This window comes from Pholis gunnellus (genome assembly GCF_910591455.1).
Source record: "Pholis gunnellus genome assembly, chromosome: 8".
In the NCBI taxonomy this organism is placed as follows: domain Eukaryota; kingdom Metazoa; phylum Chordata; class Actinopteri; order Perciformes; family Pholidae; genus Pholis; species Pholis gunnellus.
Window position 1 is genome coordinate 6,827,022 of NC_136534.1, and position 13,618 is coordinate 6,840,639.

The following is a 13,618-nucleotide window of genomic DNA, read 5'->3' on the forward strand; positions in this document are numbered from 1 at the left end:
AAACTGAAATCATAGTATTTATAGTAAGGAACGTTTGGTTACTACATTTTATGATCATTTCAACAGCTTTCACTTACTTACCGATATCTGTGTTACAGTCAGGCGGTAACCTCTAGGTCTGAAAAGTGAAGCCAATGCAGAAGTGCTTTAAACCTGCATTCTTTCTAAATGCTATCAGGGGGCGACTCCTCTGGTCTTCAGAAGGCTGATTGTGTGGAAGTCAATGATAAAATGACTTTACTTCTCACTCGATTTATTACCTCAGTAAAATTGTGAACACGAGTTTATGGTCTTAATCGCTAGTTTCAATTCGTAGGGTATGTTTTAGGGCGTGACTACCTGGTGATGTGACATGTGGCTAACACGGGGCTAGATGACAAGAACAGCAAGCGGTGGAGCGACATTCTGTTCAGTGAGTTCGTATCCATTTACATTATTTCATTACAGTCATTTAGCAGATGCTTTTATCCAAAGCGACTTACAATAAGTGTTCAACACAGGTATTCAAGAGAACTACTAGTCACCAGAAGTCATAAGTGCATCTCCTTTTTTAAATAAGCATCTAAGTTAGAGCTTAAACCAGAGCAAACGTACAGTGCAGAAACAAATCTGTATCCGTGTTTTCGTCTTACAACTTTAAGCCTTTCACAGTGTGTTTTCATTTCATGAATGTTTTTTCACATAAAATTGTCATATTCAGCGTTTAGTTGTACTTTCCTCCAACCTCTCATGTCACTTCTGGTTGCAAAAAGCCAAGGGGGCAACGACCAAAGACCAAAATAGCGAAGGCTAAAAAACAAGATGGCGACTGCCAACATGCAGAAATCGAGCCTTGGAATCCCGTTGGTCATGTGACCCTTGCCTTACCTGTTGTAGCGTCCTGCAAGAGTCTCCAATGCCCTGTAGCTTACAACGCCATGGGCAGACTGTTTTTTTTATCTGTGGTATAGAACAGATAGGACCACATCAGCATCTAAAGAGACCAGAGTAACAATCGCAGGTACGTTTACATTCTGTTGAATGTGGTCCAGTTAATCAGTTAATTATCTAATCTACAAGCTGAATTTAGTAAACTTCTTCCCGATGAATGTTCGTTTGGTTGCCGTTTCAACAAGCTGAGATGCAGGACAAGACATGTGCGTTCTTGGTTATAAGTCAGTAAGCTGTAAAACTCTGCATTAACACCACACACCATCAGCTGTCTGGCTGTTATTTACTGGGCCAATATCCATTCGTTTATCGAATAGTGTTTATAGCACTTGCCCAAATTTTTTAATCTGAGTTTGAGTGACAGCCGGTCAGTCAATGAAGCTGGTACCTGACAGCCACGGTGTTCACAGGCCCTGACTGAGGCCAAACATCTTCAAGGTTTACGTAGGCTGACAGCGGTCAACCGAACCAAAACCTACACGAATATGTTTGCAATGTTTTCATAAGTGCCAAACCCAACCACCTTGCTGTCCAGCCATGCTACAACGCTGTAAGTCATGGAGAGTTATGGCATTTTGAATCAGTGATGGTGCCCGGTACTACAGGTCACAGACAATTCAGCCAGGTAGTCTTAGTCGTGTTGACAGTTATTCAAAACATTTATTTAGGTTGATTACTTTCCATGTTTACACAGTCAACTGCTGTGGATTTTAGCTGCTTATACCAAGGGATACTGCGGGAAAACTTTAGTTACAGTCTACTGTGTACTTTGCTTTCACTGGCTCTAAAACATCTTCTGACATGAGCTCTATATTGTTGCACAAGGTACTTAAATTCCAGGGTGGAATTAATCCACAATGTTTGCCACGTTTCTCATGAGGTCAGTGTAATTCCAGACCATTTCTCTCCCTCCTACTTCTCCAATGCTTATGTAGTTCAACACAGACTATTCTGAGCTTCTCTCATGGTCTACCAAAGAGCAAAATTGCGGTAAAAAAAATACATCAGCAAAAGCCATACAATCCGTCATTATGAGGAAACAAATTCTCTACTGGACTCGAGTTCTGTGGAATAAGTAGTTGTTTCTCATCCATGATTTGAAGTAAGTCATTACGGTTCAATATCATCTGCGGAGTAATTATCCAGAAGGCAAAGCAGTGTAACGCCGTGTGTGGGCCTGAATGGGGTGAAATCCCAGCTCTGAAGCCCCTAATCTGTGAAGGCTGGAACACTTCTTCATCCGGCATGTGCCACTTCAGAGGTGGCCGAGGCAGCTTCGGCCGATGCCTTTCATTAGGCCTTTATAACCTCCTGCAGCTCACCCTCGTTTTAATCAAAGTCCAGCCTTAAAAGGTCACATTACAGTACATCTTTTATGTAGTGGATAATGAATGAAATAGCACTTTAATTCTTTCATACATTATTACCCTCACACAGATACATTACAGCCTGATACATACACTATAAATACTTATATAGTCAAGTTGATACAGGTATATATTAAAAACTATTTGGTCTCTTTACCCTCTTTGTGATCCGACAAGGCTCGATAAGCATTTGCTAGGAGCAAGGGTTTCACTTAGCAGGTGTTCTCCTTCAACGGACATCACAAACCCTTCCTGCACCTGAGCGGACAAACGTGCCAATCACCAAGCTATCCTCAGATGGAAACAAAAAGATGGCGGCTGTTCTGGGAATGCTGTCAAATTTCCCTCATTGTGTCCACTGGGCTAAAGGTTTTGTAGAAATTGGAGGTGAGAAATTGGCCTGGAAGTTGCTACGTCGTGCTTTATGTCAGACCTACAATTACTAGTTTAAAGACAGGGCTGGCTATATTTCTAATAAAATGTATACTTATATTTATTGTTAGCTAATCCCAGACATTTTTAGTTATGGACCCTTTGCAAAATGAATTTAGCAGTTCATTTCAAATAGATGTATATATTCTATCTCCAGCTCTACAAGCAGTAATACTTGTAAGTAAGGCTTATATGCATTAAGAACGGCAGAAGATAAAGAGAACATCTAGTCTTTATCTCTAACTATCAATTATATTTTCCAGCTCCTGACAGGCAGCTGTAGTAGTAGAGTTGCTGACCCTTGACCCTCAACCAGGACTCCATTAATGGGATACTGATGATCATCCATCTCCATCAGTAAGATGGATTGGTTTGTGTCACGTACCTCGAGAGCTCCTTGAACAAGCGGAGTGTTACTTTAAAAGGGCCTATTAAAGGTGTATTTAGACACTCGGTAGCAGTGCACCACAGAGGGCCCGGGGACACTGGACATGATTGAAGTACACCTAACTACTCTCATGCAATACTTGGGATAATTTTTCCGCTACAAAACATTATCATTTATCACAGCTGACACTTTCAGCTGTCAAACAAAGTATACAACTCACATTTATGGCGAAAAACAGAAACAAACTTTGTGAGATGAAGACAGACCAACTTTCTCTGCTAAACACTGCGTCCGCTCATGAGCTTACAAACCAATAAAAGTAAGCATGTCCGCTAATCTCCTGATGATGTGAATGTGTTCCTTTTTATAGCCTCGCTTCCTGCCTCTGCCCCATCGAAAGATCAATGAATGAGCCGTGTTTTGACACTTAATGGGGATTGACCTTTGGCCTCCGGTACAGAGCCTGGTGTCGGAGTGTTTAGTCTTCAAGAAGCAGATTAGCCGGTAAAGTCAGGCAAGACAAGGAGACGCTGCTGCTTCCACACAGAAACTCTTTATACCTGAGAGCCAGTAAATAGAGACCTAATCTGCTGCTATGGTGGTCTGACTGGAAGACACGCATGCACACACACACAGTGGCATCAGTAATCCATTGCAGTCATTACTAGAGGATACTGGTAAGTAAAAATTCCCTGTGCATTGGGCTTAGATAGAAACTGAATAATATTTTGAATTCAGTCACACCTAGCAGAGATTAGAGACAAGATATTTTACGTCAAGATCAGTCGGCAACCGTTCTGAAAAATGAAGCCAATGTGGAAGTGCTTAAACTCAAATTCTTTCTAATGGCCATAAAGGAGTGACTCGTCCGGTTGCAAAAAGAAGTCTAATTGTATAGAAGGCAATGAGTAAATGACTCTACTTCTCACTTGATTTATTACCTCAGTTAACATCTAAACACAAGTTTATGGTCTCAATTGCTAGTTTCAAGTCTTCTTCGGTGCAGCATGATGTTCATACTTTAGGGCTAGACTACCTAGTTGGTGACAGGATGCTAGTACGGCGTTGTCCGGTCTGGGAGTTGTCTGCGTTTTCAGAGCGTGTTTTCAGTTCATGAAAGTTAACATTTGATCGCCTGAAAATGTCTTATTCAGCTTTCGGTTGTGCGTATCTCCACCCTCTTGTGTCACTTCTGGTTGCCTAAAGCTAAGATGACAACGGCTAAAAACCAAGATGGTGACAGCCAAAAACCAAGGCGGCATCGGCCAAAACGCTGACCTTGAGACCTGAAAACAGCAGTCTACAAACCACACAGTCTATGGTCAAGATCATATCAAACAAAACAGACTCTACAGCCATGCCAGCTGCTCTGTGAGGATGTACTTGGAAACAGTTTTTAGATAAATGCAAATGTCCGCATGCTAACATGCTCACAATGACAATGCATATAAAACTGATGTTTAGCAGGAATTATGTTCACTTTATTAGGCAGCTTAGTTTAGCATGTTAACATTTGCTAATTAGCACTAAAAACAAAAAGGTATTTGGTTTATTATACAAGAATTATTCAAATTGAAATGTTGATCTGATGAAGGCCCTTGACCAAAAGTTAGGGGATCCACAGAGTTAATAAAATGTATTCTGAGGGGGGGCATTGGTATACTGGCAATCCCTTCAATAAAGTCATAATAATGCATCCATGAATATCTGTACACAATGTTTAGCTGAGATATTTCACAGGACTCACAGGATTAAAATGTTGACTTGCTGGTGGTAAATGGACTTGTATAGCGCTTCTTCCAACTAGAAATGTGTTTTTGCTTTAACACTACATGTTATCAATCATCCATTCCCACCCATTCATACACTGATGGCAGGGGCTATCATGTCCATCAGAACTCTAACTAATCATTCATACTCCGCATAAGAGTATTGTGTATTACGTTCGACTAGCGGAGCCGAGAATCAAACCACTAATCCTCCGATTGAAGGACGATCCTTCTGTGGGTGACGATCCACTCATCCACAGTTACCCTCTGGCGCTGGATGAAATGTCAGGGGATCACTTAATTTGTTAGGACTAATCCTCTGGCCACCATGGACATCTGTAGAAGATTTCAGTGGAATACATCTAATAGCTATTGGGGCATTTCGATAAAAACAACAATAATGCAACCTCATGGTGGCAGTAAGAATAGTCAGGGGATCACCAAAGTTGGTGAACTTTATCCTCTGGGGACCATGGATCTGGATCTGTAAATCTTATGGCAATCCTTCAAATAGTTGTCGAGATATTACAGATGCAATAAATGCAGACTTATATGTATCAAGGTCTCAGCTTGTTCCCTTTTCTCATTGGTGAGCAGAGAGAAAACGCTACATCTGTCAAACATGGTCGGCCGTGTCCCCGGTGTGTTCTGCTAAGTGACCCCGCTGATGCACGTTTCCTAGAGGCCAAACTTCCAACCCCGGGGCCTCTGGCAGCAGGCCGTGGGCCGCTGTGCTGTGACTTTGAGGGAGTGAGTAAAATGACTCCTCCAGTCAGCTCAGTGTGAGAGGAAGGGAGCATGCTAGGAATATTTTCCACATAGTTCTGCAGGGATGGGAAGCAGGGAGCTGGCGGAAAACAAAGCTATGTGCATGGGAGAACTTGGGTTATTTGAAATGCACCCATGGTAGGCATTTGTAATAAAACTGCTTAGACAAAATGAGGTAAACTGAGGTTTCACAGTTATCAAAAGCATTTGTGGAGCAAAGTAAACAAGGCCATTGTTGAATAAAGTGTTTTTAAAAACTACTGAAGAGTGGATGCACGCTAGGGGAAAATACTGGGACTGACATATTTCTGATACCATCTTAAGAAGTTACCAGTGTTATTTTAGTATGGTTTTATCATGCTAAATTATGCCCAATTGTCAAAATGTAGCTAGTTTGTTTCAGACAATATTCATCACTGCTAGTGAAATGCCTGCTGGCCACAAACAATAGCTAACCACTGTAGGTTGCTGTGGGGATTGTCGGCTTATATGTATCCTTTTAGGTACTTAAAGGAGTCAAGGATAATAGCAAACAGCAGTAAGTGAGCGTTAGCACATTTAACCGACAGTTGACTAGGGTGGTCTTTCTCCTATCAGTATTATTAGAGTAAAAGAAAAACCCAACACTTGTAACCACCTGCATATAAGGTTAAACGCAGGGAGGCAGGGCCAAGTTAAACAGAGTGCGGTCCTGAATGCAACACGTAGAATGAAAGCCCTATCAACTAAAGATCGATTAGCAACTGCTTAGGGAGTGTCACTGCCAGATAGTGGGAAACTTGGACCTGATGAACCTATTTGAAGGAAAACACTCCTAGCAGGAAGGTGTGTGTGTGTGTGTGTGTGTGTGTGTGTCTGTGTGTGTGAGACAGAGCGTGAAAGTGCGTTTGCAGTCGAAGAGGAAAAGAGACCAACGCCTGTCTGCTAGGAGCAGAGCCAGATCCACTCAAGGTGAACCCTAAACTGATTTCTACAGCGTACAGCGGTTTGCCTAGAGTTGAGCTGTTTAACCAAACTCCAGCTGAGAGAGCTACCGCAACCTCCAAATGGGGTTCGGATTTCGAAATTCATAGACCGATTCCAACATAACGTACACATGCTTTAAGAGTGCTTGAGCTTCAGGTTTCAATGCAATACATCAAATAATTGGACAATTCGCTGTAGCTTTAGTAGATATGCTTGTAAAGTGAAAGGTTTGGGTAAAGAGTTGGTCCTGATCAGATTCACGCCCCATCAAATTTGTTTAGCTCATGTAAATGTGGACTTTTTCAGACTCAAAACACGGCTTTCAGTTTCGACAGCTCTGGGGGAAAAAACATTACTGTTTTAGTCCGACCTTCACAGTCTGGATGTTAATGTTCTGTGTAGTAACTAAACCCAACTAACATTACATTTTGCAGATCTCCTTCAGGTGTGTCTGTAACTACCACTGCTGTATTGTGCGATTGAATGAATACAACCGAGAAATGGCCAACTGGCCGTGGCCGGTTAAGAGTGGTGAATTAGGAGTAGGCAGGCCGTCAACGGCAGTATAAAACAGCCAATAAAAGGTGTTTAGAGAAAGTGTGAGTGACCGCAACCACGAGAGGTCCTCGAGCGTGCAGTCATAGCGGAACACCCAAAATATTAGGAAGTTTGCTGCAGCAGAACGTGAGATTAGCCATGCCACGACAGTCCAGAACTTCTTCATGTCCAAATATTTATATATGAACAAGTGGGCTGTGATTGGTGCAAATGCCAAAAGCAGTGAAACATTGAAACCACACAGCCAGCAGAATATGACAATGCTGGCTGATACCAAGTGCCACAACAAAAAACAATTAAACGGACCCAAATCCTAAAACGTAATAACTGAGTGGTTGAAGATTGACTTGATTTGGTAAATCAAAGTGGTAAAAAAAGTATCACCAGCTTCCTTTTGGCCTTCTGCCCGTTCACAGCAGTGGGGAATGAGAGGATGTAATTTTGCACTGCTGCATGAAAATGTTCTTTTTATAAGTCAATGTTAGGAGTGTGTCTTACCTCGGCCTTCTGAATATCAGTCCATATTGCTGGCAGGCCAGACCCACGACGGGGGTGTAAATGATGGGCATGAATCTGTCGATGTCTGACGACAGCACCCGGTAGAACAGTTTCTCGTTGCGGTCCTGGAGCCCCATCAGAAACACATATCTGGGAGTGACAGGGAGGAGCAGGGAGGAAAACACAGCATGTTAATCTTTAACATCTTGAGGACTCAAACCTGCTGGAACTGTGGAGGGGTTTATTAAAGTCAGATGGTCATATCTGTGTGTTTGTGTGAGGTGTACCAGGCAGGATTGGAACTGCAAGGAAACACAGAGAAAAGAGAGAGGCAACAGTTAATGTTTTCTGTATGAGAGTATGTTTATATGGAGACTATATTAGATGGATACAACACTGTAAAAACCCAGCCAAAGTAAAAGCAGTGAGGTTACGAAAAATCGAGAAAAAAAGAAAGGAAAGAAAGCCAAATGAATGGATAAATACACGGAATAGAAATCGGCCAGCAGATAGCCTACACAAGCTCCTTGTTCTGTAGATTTCCCGGGAACAGAGGGTTTTGCATACAACCCAAATTAAGCGGAGCACGCCAGAAAGGGCTCTACTCCTAATCAGAGAAGTTTCCATAAAGCCAAGAGCACAAGGTGCCTCTTGTTGAAGGGAAACAAAGCATGCACGCTCCCTCCCTGCTATAGGTTAGGCCACCGCAGCTGCACAATACACGGTGGTGACAGTTGCTCTTGAGGAGCACTGTTCTCATATTGGTGAACTGAATTAGCTTCTGCCACGTGCAATTTATCACATGAAGGGTTTCCGTATGCCTTGCAGTATGGAGTTGTAAGAAATTCAGCCATAGAGTGATTATGCTTTGTGGAATCAAGTAGCTTCTACTGTATATGTTCCTAAAATGTTTGAAAATGTTTGTTTTTTATATGAAAGTCATTTCTTTAGTCCATTAACTTGAACTTTCAACCTCATGTCAAACTCCTGGGCTGAAAGAAAAATGCCAAACGGCTTCTCAAATCTAAGAATTTGCTATTTTTCCTTTTTTTACATTAAAGTATTTTGAGGTTTGAAGAAGTCAGCTTGGACTTCAGGAAATTCTTCATAATTTTCTGACTTTTTATTGATCAAACGATATAAACATTCAAAAAGTGAACTAAAACTATCATCAGAATGTGAAGGGGCTACAGTGTTGACTTTACATCAAAAGACGTCTTTGTATTGTGTTGCAGAGAAATCTAATGAAATGAGCATGCATGAGATGCATGAGATGAGATACATGCATGAGATGACTGTACATTTAGATTGTATGGACCCGGTAGTAGAAGTGAAAAGCTGACTCTGTTTGTTCGGAGCATGGAGCCAGATATTACACAATGTACCTTCAAGAAAGAAAAGTCACAAAGACAAAAGTTTGAACTGTGATCCCAACTAGCTTGAACTGCAACACTTTGATGACTTCACCCATCACGGTCAGTCAGTTGCTTTCAGCTGCTATGACTCAGCAAACAAACCTATAATTAAATCCCCCACATCGAACCCTAACATATTACTGCTGTGTGCTATTGCTTGATATTATGCTGGCAGATCATTAAGGAAGATTTCTTTCTCCATTCTTAACCTTAAAAGGCGTGAGCAGCTGCCCGCACCCAGGAAACAGGAATATTTACAGTACACACTGCTTTATAAAGCAGGATCCGTGCTGACTTACTGAGTGCAGTGTTTCCTTTAAAGTCAACCCAGTGAAGCAGCCAGGACATAATCTATCACTACCTTCATCTAGTTCAGCACCAGAGATCAAATGGCTCATCTTCTTTAAGCTTGTTCCTGCTTTTTAACAACTTCACTAGATACAAGCTTTCCCCTCAGCTGTAGCATTTTACATGCTGCACTGTTTCGGTTGGCAAAGCCTCTGATTATCCATTTCCTCTGTTGACGACGGTCACATTAGGTACTTAAGTCACTCCATCATCTCAGATCATAAACGTATGTGCTTTGCAGCGCTCTTCTCTTTGCCATAATGTGTCAGAATAATTCAAGATTCAAGATATTTGATTAAAATAGAATGAGTTATGGTGGTAGAAAATAAATGACGGCGTCCAGCAGTGAGCACCACAGAAGGATTCAGCGTGGGAGAACAGGCTTGTAAGTAAACACAGCAGGCTTGAGAAATGGCAGGCAAATAGCAGCCCTTAATCCGCGGGACCAAAGCCCGACGCTGGAACGCACTTGGAGACGGATCGTCAGTGACATTGATAGGGCATGGGAACGGCAGTGACAAGCTCATAATGACTAGATGTTGATGCTGTGATGTTGCCACGGTGGTGGAAAATGAAGGGGGCCTTTAAAAAGACGTGTAGTTACTGTTGACCCTAAAAGTCCTGTCTCGCCAACAGCTCGCTCGTCCTCGACATTGGGAGCGACAGCTGATGGAGCGGTTGACTGAGAGCGAGCTGAGCAGACTGGAATAAGAGGACCATTTAATATCCAGTACTCTGCATATGATTAAGCAGTGAAACCGGCCCGGTCTTGTTGATCAAAGAGCTCAGGCTGAAATGTTAGCATGAGGCGGATTCATTATATAACGCTAGCAGCACTTCTGTCTAATGACGCGTGCAAAACTGAGCTGAAGTTTTCATTTGGTCACTGCGGAGGTTAGAAAAACACTTGTGAAGGAGTACAGGGAGGAGATGGAGGAACGGGGCTGAGAGAGATCTGTTTAGTAAGATATACGGTGTAAGGAGGTGGGTGTAGACCTCTGGGGGCTGATGGCTAATCTGCCTCTTGTGTTTTTGAAGGCTTCCAGATGTAGGGACTCCCAGCGTGCACGGGGCGAATCCTCTGCGGAATCCATTGAAATTCAACTCTGATTGAAAGATACGTCGCGGTAGTAAGTAGAGGTTTCTGTCGGTGCGTTTGTGCAAGCCTCACCTGTCCAGGTCGTCCCTCTTCATGTCGTAGTTCTTGAGCACCCGCTGCAGCTGGACGTCCTGGCTGATGAAGCAGGGAGGCAGCAGGCCGTGGATCCCCAGCTGGAGGCGCTCCTCCAGGGAGAAAGCCATGCCCTGCGGACACACACAAACCGCCGCCATTATCCTCCAACCATCCCAACACAAACAGCGATCCAGTAAGGCCATGTTATGTCCTGAGGTACCTCGGATTATGTGAGTTCACTGAGACAAATTCCTGTCAATTGAATTAAAATGGAGAATGTGCGTTCTTGCCGAGTTAGATGACACGATTGATACTACTCTTCTACTCCAGCACCTGTAAAGCTCACAAATGAATACGTTGTATCTCATTTGTGTAATCTGTAAAAAGAATGGTTGTCAGGGACTATTACTTGGGTGGGGGCAGTCACTTCCTGGAGCCGTGTCATCACCTTGAGGGTGCCAGGCAACCGGCTGAGACTCCAGGATTCCAATATGACGCCCATTCATTTAAATTGCTCACTGCCATGATGAGCCCCAAAAAACTTTTGCAGATTCCATGACTTAGAAATCACTTTTCTAGGCTCATTTGTTTAACGAATAAAAACCCCTCATGGATCAATAAGAGTAACCGCCTCGAGGTTGCATGCCACCACCAACCAGTCATGCTGCAGTTTACAACCATGTCTGTGCAAAATGTATTCACTTCATAACGTTATCCTTTTAGACATTTGTGTGAAACTGTCACAATTAGCATAATGATTCTTGAGTTATGGCTATAAATGTGTTTTGTAAGGTCAAAGTGACTTTTGACCACCAAATTATGCAGAAATATTGCAAAAATATTGAAAAAAATATTGCTTTAAATGTTGGATCTGGACTGTCCCGTCTAAAAGTGTAAAATACTTAGCTGATCTATTCATGGTAGAAGTGTACTTTGCTCAAAGAAGTAGATTGTTGCAACCGTGATGAAATCCAATTTCTAAAGATTAAACTATGCATTATTTCTTATTTAACAGATATTCCATTTACTGCTGACAAAGGCGTCTATTTACTCCCCTCGGTATTTACCCCCCTCCTCTGAAAACTCAGTTTGAACTTTTACATATTGAGGGAAAATATTCACCAATCGTTTCTGTTCAAACATTCCTGAGTGATGAGAGAGGTGGCGTGTCAAACTTCTCCTCTGTTTGGCCTTGGTGTTTGCTCTCAGTGGGGCCGCCGGCAGCTCGCATTCTGGTGCGATGTCCGCTTTCACCAGTGCACATCCTCAAAAACCACACACAACAAGGTCAAGACCAGTAACCTGCTTCACTTTGACCTCTACACTGGCTTTCATCTCTCCCCCCCAGACCCCTGAACGGGACTATTGAAAAACATGCACACGTTTAGTGTCAAGCCTGTTACCCTGTCGACTCTGACCTCTGACCTTTGAGGCTCTTAAGCAGAGGAGACAATGTCGTATGTTGATGTGACATCGGGAAGCGGTGACAGCGTGAGACTGAGGTACTTCAGCTGCAGATATAAAAAAAAGAAGAGGAGATTTGTCCCCAAATCACCCAAAACAAGTATTGAGTCCATATTTGAAATGGGAACAGCATTCTCTACTATTCTCTGCAAGTGATGCATGGTGGGCATTTCCATCTCCTCTAAGCCCATGAAAGTGCAGCGACCTGGAGAAACCTCAGCCACAACATGCCAGCTACTGTTGCTGACTGGTGAGACAGAAGCGAAGCTGCGCCGTAAACCTCTTCTGATTTGGATCACGGCCACGGATGCTTAGCTCGGCCTGTTGGCCACCGCAATTTACAGCGTTTCCAAGCCACCGGCACTCTCTGTGTATCTGGTTGTGTTAAAACGGTTCTGAGGTTTAAAACAAAACAAAAAGAATGTGCTTGATCACGCGAGAAGCACTGTTAGGAGGGAAGTAGAAAGAAGAAGCATCAGCGCTGACCACAGGCACGCTGCCAAATCTTATTAGTGTTACATTTTGTTAAAGAAAAAAGCAGACCTCTTTCTAGCTGGGGGTTTTTAGATTTAATCTCAGTAATTCTTGAGGGAAATGATGCAAAAATAAAAAGGAGGGAATAAGGAGAAAGAAATAATTCCATTTCCTTTCTTGGCAGAGCATCTAAAGAAACAGATTTTGTGTTTGCTTACTGTCTACAAGCTATCAGTAATGACATGAGTTTACACAGAACACGCACACATCAATTCAAACAAACAATGTCAGCTACTTGACAGTGGTAAATCATGTGAGCAGGACTAAGAAAGAGGGCATCGGTTATTTCGGCAAAGTACGAGTCCCGATCCGTCTGCCGTTCGCCTCGGCCCGACGCAGTCTGTACTTAACGGACCTCAAATAGGCAGAAGCAGCTCAGAATTACAACCTTCCCCGATAATCAAAAAAGATTTTCTATTTTCCAGAGAGCCAGCTGCTGTCTCCAGGCGCCCGCCTCGTGCGTTTGGAGCAGCAACTGGCCCCCCCACCTCCATCGATGCGCCGCCGCTCTGCTTGGTCTGCTGCTCTGCCACAGCTGACCGTGAGGGACACATGGGAGAGAGAAGAGTCTTAAAATACTGAGCTTAATACGAGGCTATGAAACGAGATTCATTCCTCACACGGGCTCACGCTGCTCTTTCATTAGCTGAGAAACATTATTTTTGTTGGACTCTTTCTGAGGGACAATTGGAGCCTGAACGCGCTGAAAAAAAAGGCCCACAAAACACAAACAAACGGCAACGTACTAGTCTACCATTAGTAGGCTCAGACGGTATTATCAGCAAAATGTATTCAACAAGTATTCCTTGTGTGTCTTGTATATCATATTAATCACATTAAAACCAGGTGCAATAGTTCACACTGAAGTATGATGACGTCTCAGCATAAAATGGAAACAATGGAGGTAGAAGTACCTCAAAGAAATACTTAAATTCTACTTTACAACCCTCTCACGAAAGATTAAGCTACTTGCAGATTCACACACACACACATGGAGCTGTGTAATT

The 13,618-nt window shown here is 42.8% G+C and overlaps 1 protein-coding gene across 2 annotated transcripts in view; it reads right to left on the minus strand.

The window, feature by feature from the left end:
- me1 (malic enzyme 1, NADP(+)-dependent, cytosolic) overlaps positions 1-13,618 on the minus strand; it is a 68,529-nt gene that overhangs the window by 34,879 nt on the left and 20,032 nt on the right. Inside the window, exons 2-4 of one of the 2 annotated variants that reach the window (XM_079164011.1) lie at positions 12,039-12,124; positions 10,611-10,744; positions 7,677-7,826 (exon numbers count right to left, since the gene is read on the minus strand). In XM_079164011.1, the coding sequence (XP_079020137.1) occupies positions 7,677-7,826; positions 10,611-10,741 (281 nt within the window). In that variant the 5' untranslated portion in view covers positions 10,742-10,744; positions 12,039-12,124. The remainder of the gene's footprint in view (positions 1-7,676; positions 7,827-10,610; positions 10,745-12,038; positions 12,125-13,618) is intronic. The other variant, XM_079164010.1, reaches the window with a different exon arrangement.